The sequence below is a fragment of the Spermophilus citellus genome (assembly GCF_964194105.1).
Source record: "Spermophilus citellus genome assembly, chromosome: 19".
NCBI classification, from domain to species: Eukaryota; Metazoa; Chordata; class Mammalia; order Rodentia; family Sciuridae; genus Spermophilus; species Spermophilus citellus.
Window position 1 is genome coordinate 13143787 of NC_138201.1, and position 24750 is coordinate 13168536.

The 24750-nt window shown below is 38.4% G+C and overlaps 2 protein-coding genes across 4 annotated transcripts in view; one reads left to right on the plus strand and one right to left on the minus strand.

Annotated features, from left to right (window-relative positions):
• Positions 1-24750, plus strand: part of GRM7 (glutamate metabotropic receptor 7) — a gene marked incomplete at its 3' end in the record, with an annotated part of 844437 nt that overhangs the window by 535853 nt on the left and 283834 nt on the right. For both annotated transcript variants that reach the window (XM_081276152.1, XM_081276151.1), the window contains exon 5: positions 11458-11598. In XM_081276152.1, coding sequence (XP_081132278.1) covers positions 11458-11598 — 141 coding nt within the window. The remainder of the gene's footprint in view (positions 1-11457; positions 11599-24750) is intronic.
• On the minus strand, positions 7832-10284 carry LOC308638576 (selenide, water dikinase 1-like). Of its 2 annotated transcripts, XM_081276154.1 has the most exons (2): positions 9994-10249; positions 7832-9901 (listed from the first exon to the last, which is right to left on the minus strand). In XM_081276154.1, the coding sequence occupies exons 1-2, from the start codon at positions 10073-10075 to the stop codon at positions 9003-9005; spliced, it is 981 nt and encodes a 326-aa protein (XP_081132280.1). In that variant the 5' UTR covers positions 10076-10249; the 3' UTR covers positions 7832-9002. The 2 variants fall into 2 exon arrangements, with proteins under 2 accessions (XP_081132280.1, XP_081132279.1); XM_081276153.1 differs by having other exon boundaries at positions 7832-10284.

Consider the following 24750-nt stretch of genomic DNA (forward strand, 5'->3'; position numbering starts at 1 on the left):
ATGAGTATATTTACTGTATCTACTACAGGTAAAGTCATAGGTGATTCATAGGTTTTTTTTTTTTTTTTTGTGAAAATTGGGTGTGCACAGAAACAGGTATTCATTTATGTTGGAGGGTAACTGTTGTATAAAGTTTTACTACTCAAAAGAGCCTGGATGCTGTTTGGTAAGGGCAGATACTTAGGTGAAAGATACGCACACACGTAACTACATAACTATACATATAACTATATATATAGCTATATGTAAATACATAACTATGTAGTTTATATGTGTAGCTTTATGTGTATTTATAATACATAAAATTGTATAACTATATATCTTTATGGAATTTTTTATATGCATAGGTTTATTGTGTGTGCTTTGCCACATATACATGCATGCACACATGTATTTTTTGAAGAATTAGTATATATGAATGAGCTAATAGTAAGAAAAATGAAATCTTGTCACTAGTGCCAGCACAGATGGAACTGAGGTCATTATACTAAGTAAAATAAGCCAGAAATAAAAAGACAAGCACCACATTATCTCAACCACATGTAGAATTAAAAAAAAAAAATTGACCTCATAGCAGTTGAGAGAAGCATGGTGCCTACCAGAAGCCAGGGAGGGCTGGGGGTGGCAGAGATGGGAATAGGCTGATCAATAGGCACTAAATTACAGTTAGGAGAAAGAAGTTCTGGTGTATTGCTGCAGAGTAGGGGGGACTGTAGAAAACAGTACTTTACATAAATTTCATAAAACTAGAAGAAAATATTTTGAATGTTTTCACCACAAAGAAATGATAAATGTTTGGAAAGTAGATATGTTTAATCTGTTATAAACATAACACAAGGTACACATGTATTGATATATCATATGGTACCCCATGAATATGTGCAATCTTTATGTGTCAGTTAAGTCAATAAATATCACTGCCATCAAAAACACAGAATTTATATAGATATTTGATTTTATGAATATTGTATGTGAATTTATACATATGTAATATATATGTTATAAAATATTGTAACTTTGTAATATAACATTACTTTGGATTCTTGATTCCTGGGGTATCATTTTAAAAATTATGATTTTTTTTCTCAAACTTTGGTGACTCCTTACTATTTGAACATATTTAATCATGTATCTTGGACTTTTTTGCAGTAGTTCTTAGTTTTTATTATAATAAACAGTGCTCAAATGAGTATCTTTATAATTAAGCTTTAAAATACACTATGATAGAACTTATCTAATATACATAAAAATAGATAGAATCATATAATGAACCCCATAAACCAAGATCCCAGTTTCAAACATCATGTATAATTTGCTAATTGGGTTTTAAGTATCTCTGCTGAACTTTTATTGTGAAAGCAAATTTAAGATCAAATCTTAAACATTATGTCTTTCACTTAAAGTATTTCAGAAGTTATCTCTAATCAATAGGACCTGTTATTTACATAATTACCATAATATTATCACATCCCGTAAAACTAAATTTTCTCAATATCCTCTGGTGCTTTATACATATGTTTAAATGCATGTACTTCTTTCATGAGGATAAATACCTCAAAATAAAATTGCTACTATGACATGTTTGCACAGTTTTTTTGACTTCTGATGCTTATTAGCAAATGTCAGTATGTACTGCAGCAAAGATGGCAGAAATATGGTATGACACCTCTTCTATTCATTATTGCTGAGAGAAAAAGAAAAATAGGGAAATATGAGATGCCTTGGAAATAACCTAGTGTACAAGGAGGAAATGTAGGGAGGCAGAAGAGGACTACAGTTACTACCCACAATATCGGTAAAAACCCAGGCCTGAAAGAAATGTTGTAAGCCATATGACTGGGGCCCTATTTCCATGCTCTCTGCAGAAGAGCAAAAGTATCCCACCATATAGTGATCCATCATCCGGTCCACAGCCTGTGGTCTCCAGGTAGAAGTCTCTTAAGAAGTCTCTTTCCAAAATCATCCACTCAAGGGACACTTATTTTATTTTCCATCTCTATGGACCTTGGACAACTTGAACAGCCCCCAAACGACATATATTATAGCTATGAAGTTTACATGAGTGTACATGTTACAGGGAAATGGTGAGGGACTTTCACACGTGGTGGCTCTTCGTAATGTCAGGATCTGATATTGAAACTACTAGTGTCCACCAGAGGAAAGAAAACTGGCATTCAGTAAACAATATCAAAGTGTTAGTTGGTTTGGCTTAAAATTTTAAATTTTCAAAACTATCTTTAGGATATGTACCGCTATCTTCATTTTCTAGATGAGCAAACCTACATGTCTTTTCAAGTCCTTTCTGGAATAGGTTAAGCAAGGAATGAATAAAATAGAACAAGCAAACAACACCAAAACAAAATCATCAGGAAACTGTGTGACATTTTAACTTGGTGTCAAAACATGTTATGTTGACTTGGCGTAACATAAGTGAAATAAAAAAGGATCTAAATTCTGATCCATGTAACTCCAAACCCAGTCTCACGATAACTGAATATTTCATAGTTTTTGGTATTAAAGTCCACATTTTTCTGAAATGTTTCTTCTTCTTTCCTCTTTTGCACTTCAAATGTGTGTCTGTTAATTTTCTTTTTAAGTTATGTAGCATTTACACTCTTGTTTCTTTTCTTTTTTAATTTTTTTTAAGTTATACATGGACACAATATCTTTATTTTGTTTATTTTATGTGGTGCTGAGATTGAACCTAGGGTCTCGCACGTGAGAGGCGAGCGCTCTACCGCTAAGCCACAATCCCAGCCCCACACTCCTGTTTCTTGTCCAGCATTGTTATAAACTTTGTGTGTTTTGAATGTTCAGTGATTCCAACAATCCAATAGAGTAGATGTTATCATCATTCCTATTTTGTTGAGAAATTTAGTCTGGATAGGTCTGTTGCTCCCATTCCACTAGGAATGGGACCCTAGAATCCTAGCTTTAGTGTCTGCTTTTAAGCATTAAACTGTCAACTTACTATGTCTTGTTTTTAACCATATTTATTCCCATATAAGTGTATTCAGATTACATAAATGTCCTCCGTTCCCTAGGCACTGCAGAAGAATGACAAATGGAAGGCATTCTGCATTATATAATATGCAACAGCCCTTTGGAAACATTTTGTGGGATAATAGTGTAGACTTTATTCCCTCTACCTCATCCATAAACACTTCCCGTGGGATTGTTTGTTCTTTGTGGAATAATTTCCATTGCAATAATTCTTATTTGTTTTCTCAAAAATGATGGCTGATTTCCACCACTCATCAGTAGACACAGCCAGAGTGTCTTGGTATGTCTGAGAGCCTGAATTGGTCCCACTAGATCAGTAATTATCTTCTTGCCAAACTGATTTAAATGTCTGTAACTTCCTTTTACTTCAGTAAATGTTTATAGGAACTCAAATGGGGAAAGTGGAGATGAATGGGAAGTAGTCCTTGACCAGTGAAACCCCAGGTTGCTAGAGGCAAACAAGGAACCAGCTGCTCTCAGCTCTGTGGAAGTGCACATAGGACCATGAATAACAATAAAAGTCCAAGGTAAAACTTCAAGAAGCACAGGCCTCAAGGGTGCACCCCCACTTTCTACAGCAATGTGAAATTGCATCATGAGACAGAAAACCTCAGTTAACTTGCTTCAGATTGAATCCACCCAAGGTATCCTAATATATTTTGTGAGTTCATATAATGTTAAATTTCTAGTGTCCAACTGGATCATTTCCCTATTCAACCAGTTGCTGTTTGATAGATGATGATTATAAGGGCCTCATTTCCCTAGTAATTTGAAATAATACTTGTTTTAGTCAGCTTTTTTATTGTTGTGATCAAAAGACCCAACAAGAACAATTTTAGAAGAAGAAACCTTTTTGGGGGGGCCACACAGTTTCAGGGTCTCAGTTCATAGATGGCTGACTCCACTGATCTGGGTGCAGTGTGAGGCAAAACATCATGGCAGAAGAGTGTGGTGGAGGAAGGCAGCTCAGGACATGGCCACCAGAAAACCCAGAGACTAAGCTGAACTCAACAAAGCAGCTGCACAGCGACCCACCTCTTCCAGCCACACCCCACCTATATATAGTTACTACCCAATTAACTGCTGTCAGTGGATTAATGCACAGATAATGCTAATGTAGTCATAACACAGTCATTTCACCTCTGAATTGTTTTGCATTTTCTCACAAATGAGCTTTTGGGGGATATATCACATCTAAGCCATAACACAGCCTTTATTCTACTGTCAACTCCCCTGCCCATTTTTCTGGGCTTTCTGTTATATTCTAAGATCTGTTGATCCTTTATTTGTGCCCACGCCAGTACTATTCCATTAGTACTGGAATACAGAATTAACTTATAATTTATTGTTAAAACATTGTTCTGTCCCCTCACCAGAAGCTGCAAACACTCATCCATTCTTGGTCTTCTTTTTCAGTTATCTTGATTCTTGTATCCATGTGAACTTTAAAGACATGGGTCTTATGTAGGGGAAAGAACCCAGAGTAGAATGGCTGGATCTTTAGAATACACACATTAGCAATATTAATAGGTAACACTGAGTCTATTTTTTTCCCCCCCTGGAGCGTCTGTCACCCTTGGCTGGATGGGGAAGGTGTGGGCCATGGCTCCTGTGCCATAGACTCTTACTATAACACTGATCTATTCTGCAAAGTGGTTTATAGAATAACCCTCTGAGCAGTAGGGAAAGTGAGCACCGCTACTTCTCACCCTGATCAATGTTTCTCTCTCCCCTCCTCTATTCTCATTCTCATGTTCTATTCGTATTTCCTGTCATTTAATCCACTGGTATTGTATAACTGATGATCTCTCTCAATACTTAGCACATCTTCCCTGAGTTGGAAGCAGAACAGGAAATGCCAAGAGTCTAGGCCAGAGGTCTTGGAAGCTCCTTGGCACTTGGGCTGACAGAGCAGTTTTCATCTGCAATGCATGACTGACCTGAGATGGCTGTGATCAGGTTGCTTTCTGATACCGCATAAAGCCCCATTAGTATCTGTCAGCCTCCTTCTGCCCCAGCAGAGCAGGCAGCTCTGTCCTCTGACCCTGCTCTTGACATTCTGATAGCTTTCCTTTTATATCACACACTGGTAAGAGATTTTTTTCCCCCCCTTTCAGCTGGAAAGGTCACTTCTCAAACATACCACCTGGGATGAATTATGTCTCTATTGATTTACACTCTCTTGTCTCAGCCACAAATTTCAGGGACTGTTTGAGGGCAGTACCCCATTTAAAAGGGGGAAAGAAGCAGGTACTTACAGTTATAATGCCAGCTAAAGCCCTATTCGTTTTCTGTATGTTGTTCCAAGTTTTGTCCTAAGATTTTAGCAGTGTTGCTCACTATGTACCCAGTGGGACACTGGTTTCAGAACAGCATGGAGATTAATTTCTGAAATGAAACTCATCAGTTCAGGAAAAGGAAAAAAATTGATACTCAGAATTCCATCTGCTTCATATAAAACATTGATCTTTCTCCTTTGTTGTAACTCTGATTCTGTTTCCTTTGAACTAAAATCCTGGTCTTCATGCCTAAGGATATATACTTTAAAACTCTGATAATTTAACTAATAGTAATGAGAGATGCATTCAGATCATTTTTCTTCTGAGATCTAGTAGAGATGGATGAAAGCCTCAATTCAATAGGAAACAAGGAACACAATTACATTATTAGAGTTATTCTAATTTCTGTGTCTAGCCTTGACTCTGCTCCACATTGGGGTCTGCACATCTTGTACTGAATACCCTGTTACTGAAAAAAGATAGGCAGGATCTTTAGGTTGTGGAGTGAGGGCTAAAAGTGAGGGTTTAGTGTCTTCAGGCAAATGGAAGACATTAAACCAGCCCTTATCTCTTACTAAAGAAGAGCTACCCAGAGATGCCAAGTATACTCTAAGGCACCATAAATGTATGGGTATAATAATATCTTTTTTAAAATAAGAAGGATAGGAAGGACAGCAGAATAAAATAGACACTAGTATTGCTGTATGTATATACGGGACTGTATGACCAATGTGATTCAGCAACCTGTACACTCAGAAAAAAGGAGTAATTATACCTCATTCGATTCAAATGTATGATATGTCAAGATCATTGTACTGTCATGTGTAACTAATTAAAAAAATAATTTTTTAAAAAAAGCTTGAAGATCTGGGGCTGGGGCTGTTTAGCTCAGTGGTAGAGCACTTGCCTAACATATGTGAGGCACTGGATTCTTTCCTCATTACCTCATAAAAATAAAATAAATAGAAGAGATTGTGTCCATATACAACTTAAAAAAATGAAGATCTCTTGGACAGTACATGCTTCTTTTTTTTTTTTAATTTTTTATACCCAGGATTTAACCCAGGGTACTTAACCACTGACCCACATCCCAGGCCTTTTTATTTTTTAATTTTGAGACAGGGTCTCAGTTGCTGAGGCTGTCTTTTAACTTTAGATCTTCCTGCCTCAGCCCTCCCTGAGTTGGAAGCAAAATCACTGGGATTACAGGCACGCTCCACCACACCTGGCTGATGGTAACAGTCTTCAAGAATGAAAATGACTAGAAGCCACTTGTGAAAATTGATTCAGTATTTTTTCAATATCTCTGGTAAAGAGACATCAATAGATTGTTAGGCCCTGAAAGAAATCTGACTCTGCTAAGCAGAGGTATGTCAGGAAGAACTAACTAAATGGTGTAATATCCATCTGATATATCTGCTTCTTTGAATGATTTGACAGGAATCCTGTTTTCCAAAACTGGCCTTAGCCCTACCACTGTCAGACCATGAAGCCGGTTGTACCGTTGAGTGATCTGCCTATTCCAACACCTGACCTCATAATTGTTTCATTCTTCTACCTACTAAACCACTGAGAAAAATGTATATGAATACTTCTTATTTTTGTAATTATCAATTGATGCAATTTTTTCATGGTCTTAAAGGAAAACTTTGAATAAGTTGAGTATGTGAAAACAACTCCTTCTTCCCTGGTTCTTCACCTTCAACTCTAAGTTTTCAGAGAAAGAAGATGGTACCACTTTCATATTTACAGAGAATATAAAGAAGACTATGACATAGTGAGATCAGTGGAGCTGGAATTGAAGTCTGTCCTTTGTGACTCTGAATCCAATATTTTTTCTTGACTCATTCTCACAAGAACTTATAGTACCATCAGGATGTTTAAAGTTCCATTATCTTAAAAAGGCAGAAGTCCTGGGAATCTTGTCACTTAGGTCTTATTTGGACACTCTTTATGAGTAGCATTGAGGTTTATGTTGGGCTTATTTCATCCATGGCCTCTTTTTTTTTTTTTTTTTTTTTTTTTGTACTCAGAGGTTTCCAACACATTTTGCAGACCACTGGTGGGCGTGCAGCTTGAGGACCGACATCTATATAAATTCCTATAAAAGTCCAGTATTGCCAGTCTGTGGCAGCCTCCTCTGCACTGCCTGCCACCAAGGGCCTCAGTCTCAGGTGCACACATGAGGGGGGCCTGAAGACCCTGGCTTCCAGGTAGCTTTGCGTGGGGAGGAGAGTTCCTTTGGCGAGGATCGACAGGTTTGGAGTGCGGCTGCAGTGCCGGCAAGCAGGAAGCCTTCAAAGCCTTGCGGAGGACTGGCACCCTTGATGCTTCTCTTCTTTCAAAGACACAGGAAGATGCAGCGCCCTTGTGCTTAACGACTGGAACCCCCTCGACTGCTTAGTAGGTTAAAATATAAGGAAGCCTCTGCTTTAAGTAACACAGATAACACCTCTTTAGATTGCCTATTTGTTCTAGAACTACAAAATTTAATTCAAGAAAATATAGGTCCCATGAAAGATAAAGGTCCCATAAAGATAGTTTATAAAACTAAAATCTAGTTTTCCCCGATAAATTGTACTTTAGGCAAAACCCTCCCAACGCTTCTAAAATAATACTAAAAGGGGCATCTGATTATACAAGAGCAATTTAAAAAATTAAATATTTATTTGAATAACAAGTTTTAAGTTCGAGCTGCAATGTTGGCAATGCAGATTTTTAACAGATCACAAAAAGCGTGCACAAAAAAGTACTAGCGCAAAGGACAAAACAATGCTAGGAATTAGGCTAAAGAGCTGCTGATTTTAAGGAAACAAAAGGCCTGAAATCACTATACAAAATATAAAATGTATTAAACACTACCATCCACACAACAGCCTTTATTATTGATTATATTTAAAAATTATTTGCGTAGTTAATTATATATTGAATTGTAAATGAGTATTATACATGAACTCCCTATTGGAAGGCAATTCCTTGTTGCACTATAGAACATCTAATTACATTGAAAAAAGTATTCTTTTTTGCTATATCAGTAAAGAAAAGTTAATGATATTATTGTAAATATCAGGAAGGCTACAAAAAGAAATAACATTTCTTTTTTGTCTTCAAAGTGCTTTCCATGCAGACTGAAGCACTTGCCTTGTGAAACTGAATGCACTATTGGAGAATGTCCTGGGTCAAAGAGATGCTCTTGAATTATTAGTCTCAGCTTTACAAATCAAAGATGCAAAGGAATCATGCAACCTTCTTACTACCAGGAGACCATCTTGTCACTTACCAAATCTAACCTTCCAGAATACCATCCAAGATACAAAAAAAGACCAGACTGATATGATAAATACACATATAATGAAAAGACACAACTGTTATGTGACACTACTCTCAGTAATGTCTGTGCTGTGTGAAAGCACCTTTAGAAAGAGCCTATGCGGCAAGAGATACGTGTCTAAAGATTCAAAATGAATCAACAGTATTGGATAACAATATAATTCTCAACTCAGAAGCTGCCTCAAGATTAGGTGCATCTTCAGTTAATGTAACAGGAAAAGAAGGCCATGGATTTCATTTTATTAATTGTATCCACTCACAATCGACCTAAGGTCACCAGATGTGTAGACACAATGAGATTTTTGTTGTTGCTTATAGTCTTTAATTGAAGTGATGATAAAGGAAATAGATCTATTTAAAAACAAAACCAAATAGCTATTTCTGTCTACATTAGGAGGTGGCACCAGGTGTGGGATTCACATTTTGAGTGGCCACTTGTGGTGCAACTTCGATAATCCGGGGCTTGTCTATTATTCTGGCGGTACGGTTGCCCTTCTCTACAATCCCAATAATCCATGCTTGGTGACCTTCGCCATACTTGGGGGACTTTATCTCTGCACAGAACCAAGCAGCCTGCTCACGTGGTAAACATATTAGAAGGCCTCCTGATGTCTCCGGGCAGGTTCCATGCATGAGACCAAACATGTTCCCACAGGCCTTGCTCACAGCAGCCATCTTGGCCAGCACAGGGAGGTTGTGAATCACAAACGACACTTCATTCCTCTGTTGCTTAGCCAGGTTCTGAGCATGGCCCAAGATCCCAAAGCCTGTGATGTCAGTGGCTGCGTGGGCATTGAACGTGTGCATAAGTCCTGCAGCTGTCCTGTTGAGCCGTGCCATATTCATCATTGCTTCTTGGTATGCCAACTCTACGTCGTCTTGGGTGACTACTAGCTTAATTTTATTCCATTTTTCAGGAATATCCAGCCACTGATGCACAACGACAGCAACTTGTGTCCCCAGAGGTTTTGTCAACACAAGCACATCCCCTGGTACTGCATTATCTGGCATGATAAATTCATTGGGCTGGCAGACAGTTGTAGCAACTCCTCCCAGAACAATCCAGGGGTTTAATACTGTTTGGCCACCGGTTACAGATGTTCCTGCTTCCTCAGCTGCATCTTTAAAACCCTGTATAATTAAGGGCATCACTTTATCCCTTTCCCTGTCGGTCATTTTATTACTGACTCCAAGGAGCATCAGCATATTGTCACATTCTGTAACCCCCATTGCATAGAGGTCACTGAGGACATTGGCACATGCTATCCTGCCCATCATGTAAGGGTCATCTACGATAGGATAAATGTAATCTGTGGTTTGAACCAAGGAAAGACCACCATGCCTCAAAGGAATGACACAAGTATCCATTCCAATGCCAAGCCTTGGCATAACAGCTCCCAGAAACTGTTCATCTTCTTGGAAGTGGTTCTCTTGTAAAGACTCCAGTAACTTCTGCAGGACATCTTGGGGCACTTTGCAGCCTGTGCCCTTCAGTTCAGTAAATCTGGTTAACCGGAAGCTCTTATCCAATTCATAACTTTCCGGGTTAAAGGACTCCCGCGTAGACATGGTTCTGGGGCCCACACTCCTCACAGGTTAGCCCTTCCCCTCCCTCTCTCTTGTTTGGCTGAGTTTTTTACTTCTGATCCACCCCCAGGCCCCGCACGTGCAGAGGGGTGGACACCGCGGCGTGCGCGCAGGGCCCGGGCGCTCTCCATGAGGCCCGGGCGCGAAGGACGGCACTGGGAACACCTTAAGTCTCAGGCTGCCGCCTTTAAAGGCACAGCAGGCCCGGGCCCCACTCTTTGTGCGGCGCCGCGCTGCGGGCTGGCGGCCGGGGGGGAGGCTAAGCGGAGCTGCCCACTGGGCCATGCTCACTCAGGCCGGTCCGCGGCGTCGAGGGTGGCGGGAAGCGCGCGCGGCCCACGGCGCTGGAAGGGCGCGAGGTGCGCGCGACCCACAGGCCCAGCCCGGCGCCCAGGTCCGGCTGCGCCCGCGGGGCCTGCAAACGCGGGCCAGGTGGGGGCGGGGAGGGCCGGAGGCGGGGCACCCGGGACACCGAGCTGGCTCCCCCGCCGCGCGCACTCGGGTCCCCACAGCCCTCGCACAAAAATGTCGGCGGGCGAAAAAAACCATCCATGGCCTCTTAAAAAAAATCTTCTGTTCTCATTTTGACTACAGAGTCAGTTATATGATGGGATTGTCCTAAAAGAATGAATTCTTAAAATGATACTCCTAGGTTAGTCACTGAATTAGCAATGTAGATGGTGGTGTAAAGGTTAATCTTGGATGTGTTATTTTTTTCTAAGCCTATCTTCTCATCTGCAAATGGGAATAATAATAGTAACTACCCAGTGGCTCTTAACCATTGAGTCACATCTCCAGCCCTTTTTATTTATTTTGAGAAAGGGCATGATAAGTTGCTAAGGCTGACCTTGCACTTGTGATCTGCCTCCTTCACCTTCCTGAGCTGTTGAGATTACAGGTGTGTGCCAGTGCACCTAGCTGGCAGTTATTATCTTGATGATGCTGTTGAGAATGTTTTGTCCTGTTTTAGCTCATCAGAAATGCAAACATATTGTCATCATTATGTCATTTCTAGGCTCTCTGATGCAAATTTCACTGTGCCAGTGTTATTTCTAGGCCACACATCAGCCTGGCACATTCATTCATGACCTTGGAATATGTGTTTTTGTCGTCTTTTATCGATGATGATTTTTGCTTTTGATTGACATAAAAAGCACCTTGTCTACTAAACTGAAGAAAAACCATCACTGGTGTTTTTATTTCTAGATGTGTCCGGAGAGCCCCATAAACACTGACCTTTTCCTTCAACTCTGTTTAGGATTTGATGCCTACTTCACATCTCGCACCCTTGAAAACAACAGAAGAAATGTGTGGTTTGCCGAGTACTGGGAGGAGAACTTCAACTGCAAGTTGACCATTAGTGGGTCAAAAAAGGAAGACACAGATCGCAAATGCACAGGTAATTTCATTCTCATTGTCCTTTTCCTGTGACTTGACGTGGCCAGCATTGAAATGTCTGCATAGTTGACAGAAGGAAGCTTGGCTGGAGACAAATTGAAAAAGTAAATTGAATTTTACTAGATTGTTCAGAAAATAGAACAGAAGCATAAGTCTTGCAGGACAAGAGAAGTACAGACAAGACTATATGCTTTTCTGCCTGTCCATCCAGCAGTAATTGACATTTTCATTGATTCTCTGAATTCAGAAGAGGTCACATTGTTTTGAACACTGTCATTGATGAGTATTAGTTCATCTTTTAGTCAAGGGTGTGAAGTCATTTTCACATATTCAAAAATCTCTAACAAATTTCATACCAGTATCACATTTAACTATTACCAAGAATGGTATATTTGATTAAGGAAACAAAGTGCTATGAGTTTCTAATAAAATTTTCAAATGATTTGCATGATATCTAACTTAAAAAGTCAATTGCTAGTTAAAATGCACTTAAAAATATTTACTCCTCCTTATATGTAAACTTATGTGAATGGTCCAAATATGAATATGTATGCCTAAATAGAATAAGATATATTCCATGCTTGCATAAATAGATCAAAACATACTCTTATGTCAGGTATATCTAAAAATAACAAATAAAATTTTTAAAAGAACGTGTATTCAAGTAGTCAAAAGGAAAAATAACATTTATTCATGTATTCATTCATTCATAAGTGTTATTAAACAACCTCCTTTTCTGCTAAGAACTGTGCTAGGCATTTGTTGTTTCAGGACGAGTGAACCAGGTAAGGCTCTGCTTTCATGTTGGTTATAGTCCAGTGAGGGGAAATTTAACATTATTCCAGTGATCTAAGAAATAAAAAATTATGGACTGCAATACATATTCTTAGGGTTATATATTGCAGTCCATAATTATGTATACTATGAGGACATGTAATTGAGGAATTTGACTTATAAGGTGGAAGCTTTCTCAAATGGAGGGAATGATGCTTTTGTTAAGATCTGAAGATGAATGGTGTATTAAGAATTGTAATGCAAAAATATTTTTTAAAAATCTGACGATGGCTTAGGGAAGGAGAAAAATGGGTTGGAGGGTTTCTTATAGAAGAAAACAGGGCAAAGAGGTGTACCAAGAGGGATTACTGTAATTCTGAGGATCTGAAAGACAGAAAAATGTCTGAGATTGTGTGAACTGCTGCTGCAGGTACCAAGAGATGAGAAAATATGAAGTTGGTTGGGATATACCTAAATTTATCCTGGGTTTTCGACAACCATGGAAGGATGTTACACAAGGTTATGACATTACATACCATGTTAGTAGCAGCATTCCTCAACTCTGTTCCAGTAGCCTTCAACATTTTTAATGGTGACCTTGAAAAATCATAAAATATCTTTATTAGAACCAGGGAAGGGACATTCAGGTTGGATAAAATTCTAGCATTGAGTTTTATCTTTGCAGTATTGCTCTTTGAATTCTGGTTACCTGGGTGCTATAGTTGAAGCCACTGAACAAGCATCTATGAATCAGGTGGAATGCAGGTAACAACATGGTACTAAGAATACAACGAAGAGTTGAGGACTTAATTCTGAGTTGTTTTCTGTGAAAACAAAGAAGATAGGAACAGAGATGTGAATAAAAGCAGTGATATGAAATGAACAGGATATACATGGAAGGCAGAACAGTGAACTCTAATGTCACATTAATCACATTCTCCAGCCTATGTTATGTAACAATAAAGTGTTTTCAGAAATATGGCTCAATAAGGATGGGGGAAAGGGAATAAAACTAATTCAATGGTGACTGGACCTAGGTGACACAAAGCTTTCAAGTGGAAACCAAAAAAATTAGTTTGACATCTGGATAATTTGTCTCTAAGACAAGGAACATTCAAGTGTACCAAAAGTATGCAGATGATTGATGGAAGTTTTCTGAGTTTTTCTAACATTGGATGTTCTATGGGCTATCTGGAGGCGGAACCAATTGTCTGATGGGCATCAGGATTATTCCTGTCTCTGGAACAATCTTCTTACATGTTCCAGCTTGTCTTTTTGCATGATCCAATCCAAGCATTTTTTCTGTCACCATATTTTATTGTTGGCTAAAATTGATAACTTGGGTTTATAGAAACGGGGTTATTCCCCAAACTGCCACCTTGTAAAAATGGAAACAGAGCGGTCTTCCTGTCATACTCCTTTTGTATGAATAATCCATGATTAAGTTTACTAAATTACCTGGAACCCCAGATTATATCTTGGTCTTTCTTCCCCCTTTCCTTTCTTCCCTTTTTCTCTGTGATAAGATGCACCATTTTGAGGGATGGCAAGTCCTGTTGCTATCATTCTTACTCTTGCAGGGATGAGAATATGTGGGTGAATTTGTCTTTGATCCTTCACTTTATTTTTCCAAGTCCTACTAAATTAATATATTGCTTTGGTAGTATTTTCAAAATACTGCTTAAAAAATCTTGACACTTAAGTATACCTCAACTTGGAGAATTGTAAGAAAATTGTGGCTAGTCAGAGGGAAAAGAGTCACAATGAACAGAAGGGACAGTTCCATTGCAGAGATGAATTCTTGAATGTATGGTGAGAACCTGAGTCTTAAGCTCGAAGAAGGCATGGGAGAAAGAAGCACAGGTGGATTTATGGATGTGAAAGATGTGTAAGGCAAGTTACCTTAGTAGCCAGCTTTTGTAACATTAAAAGAATGTGTGCGGGCTGGGGATGTGGCTCAAGCAGTGGCACGCTCGCCTGGCGTGCATGCGGCCCGGGTTCGATCCTCAGCACCACATACAAAACAAAGATGTTGTGTTCACTGAAAACTACAAAATAAATATTAAAAAATTCTCTCTCTCCCTCCCTCCCTCTCTCTCTCTCTCTATCTCTCTCTCTCTCTCAAAAAAATTTAAAAAAAAGAAGGTGTGCATTAGGAAGAAGCTACAAGACAAGGTGGCTTCTGGATGAGTGGTCTAGTTTTACAATCCAGTAATACAGTATATGTTTAGTTTAGTGTAGAGATAGCGATGTTTAGATATGAGGAATATGGAAAAGAGTCCCCTTTGTAACTTTCAGTTACTAGGTTCTGTTAAAGAATGACAGTATAATACTCTGTTTGTGAGCACAAATTAAGGTGTAAATATTTTAACATGCTCATTAGCCATAATGAGTTATTTCTTATATATCAATTCCAAATAGACCATCATTGAATCAGTTATCTTTCAAGTCAAGCTTCAAAAACGAGGAGTGAGATCCATAATATTTGAAGAGACCAAATTTTTGGAGTCATGATTTAATGATGAGTTCTAAAATTCCATGACAGTAAAAGATCTTGAAAGGAAGAATAATTGTACAAAAATACAGATGAAGAAATATGGGATAAGCTGTGCATACCTCATAATTTAACTTGGGGCTAGAAGCATTTTTACTGATTATAGCCATGTACTCTTCACTCCTATAAATTATCCGTATTCACTTAACATTTCCTTCAAGCAAGGGATGCTACCACATTCTTTAATATTTTAAGAACTTCTCACTTTTCCTTGATACCTGGTTCAAGCTAGCTATCTTCCTCCTATTTTCCTTAGCAGTAGCCTAATTTTTACCAATAAAGATAAAACATTGGTATGACCAGTCCTGCTCATGGGCCAGCAGCTCTCAAGCTTGAAGGCTTCCATCCCTTGAGGCATGCAAGTGGACAGTGGCCCAACCTTTCCCTGAAAACACAAACTTTATTTGGCAGGTGTTAAGGCCATCCATGCTACTTTATGGTAGAGGTACATTCTCTCATTGGGTGTCAGCTCTTCACACTAGGAAGCAAGCCCTTCTAGAGGGTTCCCCACAGACTCTGTCATTTAGAGGCAGAAAGATCAGGTGTGACCTGTTTTCGGGTTGTGTCCACATCCCTGCACTTACAGCCAGTGGACTAAGTGTGTTTACCATGAGACCTCCCAGTACACTGCCAACACAAAGACCAGTTTAGGTTTTGACCTCACTGAGAATAATGTTTCTGCAGAGAGACTAAGGCCAAGGAAAGAAGGAAAAGTACTCAAATGATGTCACTGGAAAACAGATGGAAGCCAAGTTATAGAGAGGAAAATTCCCATACTAAACTGGTTAAGAAGGTTTTGGAATTAAAAAAAAAAAAAGAATTTGGAATCAAAGGAGTTAGGAACCTAAGACTATAGCTGTAAAAGTCTGAATAGCATTATTTTACCTCTAAAAATGACTTTTTTATTTCCTTTTTTTTGGCTCAATATTGAATCTAGGGGTTCTTCACAACTGAGCCACTTCTCCAGCCCTTTTTATTTTTTATTTTCAGATACAGTCTCACTAAGTTGCTTAGAGCCTTGCTAGATTGGTGAGGTGTGCCTCTAACTTGTGATTCTCCTGCCTTAGCCTCCCATGTTACTATGCTTACAGGAGTGTGCCATCACACCCAGCTTCTTTCCTTATTTTTAAAATGAGGACAAAAACTTTAATTCTTAAATTGTTAGGCTTACATTAGATAACTCAAGTATAGAACCTGAAATGACAGTGTCACCTAGTAAGAGCTCCATGTTGGTAATATTAATCTGTGGTTCTGGGCCTATTAGTGTTGTCTGTAGGAATTTGTGAAGATTATTCCATCACGTGCATCAGTCTAGAGGAAAATCAAGGTATACATCAAACTGCCGTGGAAAAATAAAGGCAGAGGTTTGATTTAGCACATAATTATAGACAGGAGCTCTTCACTGGGGTACATGTTACTGGGTGAGTGACTGATGGAGGTGCCAAAAGTTTACACACAGGCATCACACGGTGGAATGTTCTGAGTGGAATAAGGTCAAGACCCAACAGATTTCAGCATCATGGTGCAGAGTCTGTGTCCAGGTACCACAGGGCTTGGATTTGCACTCCTTATTTACCAAATTCTGTCCATTTTACTGTGATGAGCTATATCCTCGCATGGCTGGTAGCATCCTCAAGGTCTCAGCTCCCAAATGCATTTTTCAAATCAAGAAGGAGATTCTGGGAATCTGCATGTGCCTGTTGTAGCCATAAAGATTATCACTCTGTCAAATCTATGGCTCACAAAGAGCATTTGTCTAACTAACATCATCTTTCTGCCAAATGCCACTTTGCGGATTCTGATTTATCAGTGTTACCTCTTTGCTGAAAATAAGGAACCAGCTTTTAGAAATCCATCATCCTGTGAAGGGACAATTTGACTTTCAGAGTTGTGTTTTCCTTTTGTGATGACAGAGGATAAATGAATTGGCAACATTTTTTTTAAACAACCCATGTATTTCATTGCTTTTATTTCGAAGTCACAGGACAAGCCGATTTCTGTTTTGATTTGTATGCTTCTCAACCAGTGTTCATTGTGGAAAGAGATTGGGGTAAAGAGCAAACTGGTAAATTCCATATTTTGTAAGGTCAGAACCATTAGCTGTGTTATCCTTCACACCTCATTTCTGAAACCTAGTAGTTTAAGTAAAGGTCTCTTCCTTACTGGTGCTGAAAAGCCAATTCCTAAATACTGTCAGTGGACACACTGTATATTTCTTAAGTCTTTCCTTCTCACTAGAACCCAGACCCATTGGAGCCTCCATAATTTGTTAACAAACTCTAGGACAAAAGAGTTACACTTAAGAAAGTCAAGTGCTTTTGGAATACACATGCAGAAACAATTTATGTTTCTACAATTAGCTTTTGCCATTCTTTTATTCTTTTCTGAATTGACCTTTCATTATGACATAGATGCTGTATTGTGGCACCTAATTTGTGTAGCACGATTGAAGAATCCACATAAAAATTTGATAAATACTGTCTGACCCTTGATGCTTGGAGACATTTTGAAGTCCTTTGAATGGCAAGCCATGCAAGCTGCATTTTTACATCTCTTTGCTATCTCAAACCAAGGCTCAACACACGTCAATTATGGTTTATTCTCCATGAACATGTATCATAGGACTGAGTGTTCATATGCTGCTTTGTTAAATTTTTGGTTCTCTGACTCATCACTAAATGTCAGTCTTGATGAACATTTCTCTTCCACCGTTGTTCTAAGTCTTCCCCTACCTACCTCCTACATAGTTAGTTTCTGTTTTTGTGGTAACTGGAAACCTGTTAAATCATTAAGACTTTTTATTTGTTAACAAATTCATTTAAAGACAAACATTAAATATTAGTATCCTAGAATTTCCCCAGAAAGGTTAAAATATATAACTGTGGATTTAGTAAGACATTTTACAACAATGATGGAGTTAACTTCCTAATAGAATTTAGATAGATGTCATTTAGCATAGGATTCCCCAATGTAAAATGATCTGAATGTCACATCAGAAATCTTTGTTGATCCTGGAAAATCTCTTGAAATCTTTTTTGAAACATGAAGTATTAAATGAAAATCATATGACCCAAAAGGATGATCATTTCTAAACTTTGGGTTCCCAGATACTATAGTCAAAAGTAAACTTTAGTGTGTCACATTTAATCGAATGGAATGCCATGTAAATGCTATGGCTTTATTTTTAATTCACTTAGATGTGAAATTTATTTTCTTAATATTAATAAAGTTCTTTTTAACAGGAATTTAGAAACTAAAAGATAAACTCTTTTCAGTGGCAGCATATTACCAACTGTGTCGATTGTCAAAATTATTCCACTGGATCAATTTGAGAGAAGATAAGCAAATGATTAGACAATGCTTGATTCTGACAGCATAATTAGCAGGGTCTTTCTTGTGGTTGTACATGGTAATAGGCAGAAATCTTGATGAACAAAACCACCAGTTTAAAAAATAGAACTTGTGATCATTTTCTGCAACTTCACTTGGTTTTGCAAGTCTCCATTCCCGAGTTTTATAGAAAGTTAAGCAACCTTTTTATATTCCCTTTTCCTACCTGGCCTATCTATGGGTCTGACCTTCGGTTACAATGAAGTTACAACTTTTTTCAGCCCAAGTTGTTGCAGTTCCTTGTAGGGTAGCTCCGCTTTGGCCATTGGTTTCTATGCATGGCTACTCGTATCCACAGATCCAACACCACAAATGTACCTTGTCTGTTACTACCCTTCCTGGTGGATCTCTGAAGATTACCACCTCATGCATTTATGGTGCTAACCTCAGTGTCCCGGGTTCGATTATCATTTTAAGGACCTCTTGGACCCTCCTGTCCTAATGGTTCAGGGAGGTTGCAGAGCCTCAGACCTTTGCTGTGATTTAAACCAGCACTTAACCTTCATAGTCCCCTCAGCCACTCCTTTCTCATTTTCCAATCCTGAATGTCTTTAAGGAGACGGGGAAGGCAGACTAACTCAGATGCCGTCTTCCACATCTATTGCATATGGCATGTACTTTATATCCCGAATCCTGTAGAGATCCATTTTTTGAAGTTTAGAGCCTCACATTGACCATGAGACACTGACTTTTAAAACTCGAAAGTTGATCCTCCTTTCTGCTCTTCCCTTCATTTTCTTACTCCCCCCTTTTTTCTGTCTACCCCACTCCTTCACCTGTCTATTCTCCTATTGTCTTCTGTTCATTGATAACCATCCTCCCTCAAAGCAATGAAGAAGAGTTTGTTTCTGCCTAGTTTCCTTCACATCTTCAGCCCCAGCTCAGATGGAGTACAAGTTTAATAAGTAATCATTAAGGAATTAATTTTACTTTCCATGCTTAAAAGCATCTGCTTTGCATGAAACAGTTCAATGCAATTGATCGGGTTAGAAGAGGAGGGGCAGGTGATACACACCTGTGTGTTCTTGAAGGTGCCCAGCTTGCTGTACTTCAGGCACCATGGTGGCATCACTCATTTGAAGGATCAGCCCAGGAAAATAGGTTCAATCAGGGACTTTGTAGGATTTATTGGTCTGTATGTGTTAAATATTTTCTAAGACTCTTAGGTTGTTTTGTAGAAGACACAAAACGAAAATCCCAAGATCTGAATTTGTTTGTATTGACTAGTGTTCCATTTAAAAGAAAAAAATGCAATAATTCCCAAATTGAATAAGTTATAATATCCTTGAACTGTTGTTCTCTTAAAAAAAAAAAAAAAAAAAAAAAAAAAAAAAAAAAAAAAAAACTACAGGAACAGAGAATGGAAACAAATGCATCAGTGTGGACCATAGCCTTCCCTTGATTAGTTGTCATTTTCATTACTAAAGAATAGTTGTATTTTATGTGCAACTAGGAAAAACTCAGATACAGGGTTAAAACAATAATACTAAAAAATAACAAAATAGACAACATAATTAGATACTTTGTTAAATGACAATGTCTTCCAAAAACATAGGCAAGTAAACACAAATCTAAATGAACAAAAATTGTTTTCATAAACTTTACACTGAAGATTTTAATTTGGGGCATCTTTAAAAATAATCCCAATAAGCAATATTTATTGAGTACTTGCAATGTGCCGTCATTAGCCCAAGCAGTTTTCACAGATCATAATCATTCCCCAAATGGTTATTACAGTTTTATGTTCACTTTTGAGTTGATAAAATTGAAACCCAATTTAAACTTTTATTTTTCTGCTCACAGAATTTCTGAGACAGTGTTATTTCTGCTATTTAATAAACAACAGAGAGCAACAGCAGCTCGCCCAAGTTCACACAGCATCCTCCAGGCTGAGGGAACTTAGTTAAACCCCATGGTCCCTCCATTAGAAAAATGACCAAGGCCGAATTCCCACCCCGAGTTTGGCCCACCCAGAACCCCGTGCTTCTACTTATTTCCTCTGTTCTGTATGGTGCTCCTGGATTGAGACAACTCGGAGTAAAAATGGGCACTGTTATGTCCAGGACATTTAGTACTATCCACCTAACACCTGGGAAAAGAAGTGGAGTGACACATGTGACCACAGGACGTCAGATTTCTGCTGTTTTTTTGTTTTTAACATCTGCCTAAATCTAGAGTTTGACAAGAGTCCTATTTTAGAGATTTATTGGCTATTGTGTTTCCCTGCCTATGCAAGGTGTCGCCCATTTGGTCATTGAGTTTCTTTTTACGCAAGCATAGGGAAGGGTGTGACCCAAAGAAAAGTGACTATCCTTGAAAGAGAGATTGTACTGCTCTGATGGAGATGGTTGTCTGAAGCTCCAGGGTATGCCCCACTACCTCTCTCCTCTTGGGACAAACTGTTAGATTATTTGTTAGGTCTCTTCTGATTTTAACCCTCTCTGTGTACTCTTTTATTGAAATACTGGATCATATCTCCTGGGCACTCTCCTACCCATGAGCACTCCTGGAGACTAAGACTGTCTCAGGATATCACTGGGGTTTATGATCCTGACTTGTAGTATGTAGGCAGGAAATAATTACACTGTACTTTGAAATCCTATGTATGAAACTTACAGGGCTGGCATGGACTGAATCAAAAATTATATTAATTCTCTGAGCCCAACATAATAAAAATACAAATCTCATGTGTGAGGTGGTACAAGAAAGTATAGGGGTGAAATGATTGGGCTATGAGAGCCTAAATATAATTAATATATTAATCTACTCTAATGGATTACCTGGTGGTAACTATAGGCAGGTAGGGTGTAGCTGGAAGAGGTAGATCACTGTGGGCATGCCTTTGCGTATATATTTTGTCCCTGATGAGCAGAGCTCACTTTGCTTCATAACAGTGATGTCGTTAGCTGCTTCCCTCCACCACACCTTTCCCCGTGATATTCTGCTTCACTTGTGGCCTAGACCTCTGAAACCATGAGCCAAATAAATTTTTCCTCTGCTTGTTCTTCTCAGGCCTTTTGGTCACAGGGACAAAAGCTGGCTGACATGGGTTGATCATTTTGAATGTTTTATGACAACCCAGTGATTTGACAGACTATCATCTGCTGACTCTTTACTCTTTACTCTGTTTCCACAGTTTTCAGGTTTATACAAAGCATATTAAGGAAATATTGGAAGGCCTCTTGTTTTTTCCTTATATGGCTTGCTTCCTTAGGATATTTTTCTAGAACTTGTAAAACAGAGAAGAATGAGGACTTTAAAGCCCATTTTTTTTCATTTCCTACTATTACTAGCACTGAAACCATACAGCAGTGATTGTGCACCTCTCTGCCTGTTTCCTAATTTATGAATGTGATGGTGAGCACACTCACCTGATAGTTTTGTTTTGCGTTTAAGGAGTAGCACTGCATTAATACATGTAAAGTGCTCAGTACAATGCCTGGCACATAGGAAGCCCTCTGATAAGTGTGGTAGATGCACATTGTTTCCCCCCCGCCCCTTTACTGATCCAAAGAGTATAAACATTTTTTTAGACAATGGAAATATATTGCCAAGTAAAATTCTGAAAGCACCATCCTAATTTATTCAGCCGCTGGCAAAGCCACTAAAATGTTACCTCTGTTTCAAATGTGTTTCTTGGAAAACTTGCAAGATTAAATATTTTTTCCCATATGTTGGAGGACTGACTTACCTGTTTTATGAGAGGCATTTTAGAGTCTTTAAATTGTTTTAGTATCCCTTATGTCATCTGATCACCCTACCACTCATTGGAGTCAGCAGAGCTGCTGATATTTACAGTCTACTGAAGAAAAAGATAAAAGTAGAGTTCTGAAAGAGTTTGAGTGGCTCACTCTAAGCTACTACCATCTGGCAGAGCTGAGAGTTGAACCCAAGTGTTTGACTTTTCTTTGGTAAAAACTGATTCATAGAAGTATCATCTTTCTGGCATTCAAGGGTTAATATCATTTGTGTGTGTGTGTGTGTGTGTGTGTGTGTGTTAAGAAACAAAACAAAACATGAGGGGCTTGGATTATAGCTCAGTTGGTAGAGTGCTTGCCTCGCATGTATAAGGTCCTGGGTTCAATCCCAGCAAAATAAATAAATAAATAAATAAATAAATAAATAAATAAAAACAAGAGTAATACTAAACTTTTCCCCATATAAATTTAAACCCTTGGGAGAATATCATTTCAAAATCTCATAAGCTGTGTCTGCTAGCTCACTTGGATACACAAAATAAACCTTATATTCTAAATATGTCATTGAAAAGATTTATTAAATGACAAAGAATTAGATACATTTGGGGACATGGAGGAAGTTATTTCTTGTGTAGTTATAATTTAGTGGTTGTAGCCAATATAACAAAATATTTTTTATTTTTTTGTTTTGGTCCTTTTTAATTTAATATAATGATTTTTAAATAATGTATTTTGCCATCATTCCGGCATTAAGATATTCCCTCTTGGACCAGCTGGTCCTCCTAGTAGAAGATTTGCATGACCTGATATATTCTATTCAAAGGTTTAGGGTAGAGGAGGCTACTACTTTGAACACCACTGTCTAGTAAGTATGTGAAAAAAATTCCATTAACCATGATTCACTAGAAAAAAATGCTAATTAATCTACTATGAGATTCTATTACACATGGATAAAATGTAAAAAAAAAATGGATAGCATCAAACATGGAAGCAGATATGGAGAAGCCACCAATCTTTTAAACACTGTTAAAATATGAGTATTGGGGACATCGTCGCCTTCTTTAAAAGCTAAATATCCTGGAGACTATGATGCACAAGTCTACTCCTAAGCAACTGTCTAGGATAAATGAAGACACATGTCCCCAGACCCTTGTGTATCGGTTCACAGCTGCTTAATTTGTACTCAATCCTCCTAAGGCCAGTTCTCTCTGGATCGCTCATTTCTGCTTAGCTTGCAAGTAGAGGCACTGGTAATATTTTCAAAATGTTTTTATGTAGAAAGTGATCTTGGAGGACAAATGTGGTAGGTTCTTATGGAACACAGGGAAGATTTGTAACTGGTCATCAAAATAATAATAATACACCCCTCTGGAGTGAAGGTCATTTAGATACAATGACAGTCCTGCATAAAAGATTCCATTTCCCAAAGCTCAGAATTTGACAGCTGTCACATAAGCACATTGTGTGTGCAGAGTCCAGCTGGACAACTCTGCTTCACCTCCACCGGACTTGAGGGGATCCAGTGCAAACAAAATTGTGCTGCTTCCTCTGCCTGGCTTTAAGCCCAGGGTCTAGTACCTCAACCTACTCAATGAAACTGTGGAAGGCAAACCTGTTATGTGGGGCTTTTATTTTTTATTTAGAGACGGGGTCTTACTGAGTTGCTTAGTGCCTTGTTACATTGCTGAGGCTGGCTTTGAACTTGTGATCCTCCTGTCAGCCTCCTGAGTTGCTAGGATTATAGATGTGCACCGCATGCCCAGCCCCTCAACAGTTGACTATGCCAAACTAGAAATAGCCCAGACATCATATGGGAAAATAAGCAAATTGTACTATATCCATTAAGTGTAATAATATTGATAAAAATGAATTACTGATGCAAAAAGTGGATAAATATAAATAGTATTACATAGATCAAGAAAAGCTAGACTAAACATTGTATATTTCAATTTGTTTGAGATACTTGAATAAACATAACTATAGTCCTGGATTTCAGGCCAACAATTGTTTCTTAGTAAGAAGAGTTAATGATGAATAATAGGACACCGGCCCCCAACATAATTCTGAAATAATAAAAATAAAGAGTTCTGTGCACTGATATTAATAAGTTAAATTTGAGCAGTTCACTCTTGACTTAGCATTTCAATGTACGCAAAATATACCTTCATTAAAAATATTCACACACTGGATTGGAAGTCAACGCTAAGCCACTTGTTATCTGTGTAATACTAGGTAAGTTATTAAATCAAGCCCCAGTTTTTCCACCTGTAAAATGTCAGTAATAATAATAGCACATAGGTTGATTAAGAGATAACTCATGCTAAGTGCTTGAGGTAACTTTTGGAATACAGAAAAATATTGCATGAATGTTGACAGTGTAGTTCATCATATTTGCTGTCTATGAATAACAGATAACTCGAACTTGGTGCTTAGGTGAGAAGGGACAGATGTATTTGGACCAGAATAGGAATAAGCTCATTATTATAGAGAAAGCAGTATGCATTCAAATGAAAACTTAATATTTAAAGCTCTGACACAATGCTATTATTCTCTAGTACTAAAAAACCTCAGAGGCCACAAAACTTGGGTTAGGGGAGCAGCTTTGATTTGAGCAGTGTGGCTTTCCCTCTGAGCAAGCTCCCTGTGAGTTGTAAACCTGAGACATGCATTAAGCCAGAAATGCTTTAAGGGCATTACAAGAGTACCAGGTTGGGTCTCCCTTCTGGCTTCCAGTAGA

Coding starts and splice junctions, on each gene's coding strand:
- LOC308638576 (XM_081276153.1), bottom strand. CDS start 10,181: ATGTCTACGCGGGAGTCCTTTAACCCGGAAAGTTATGAATTGGATAAG.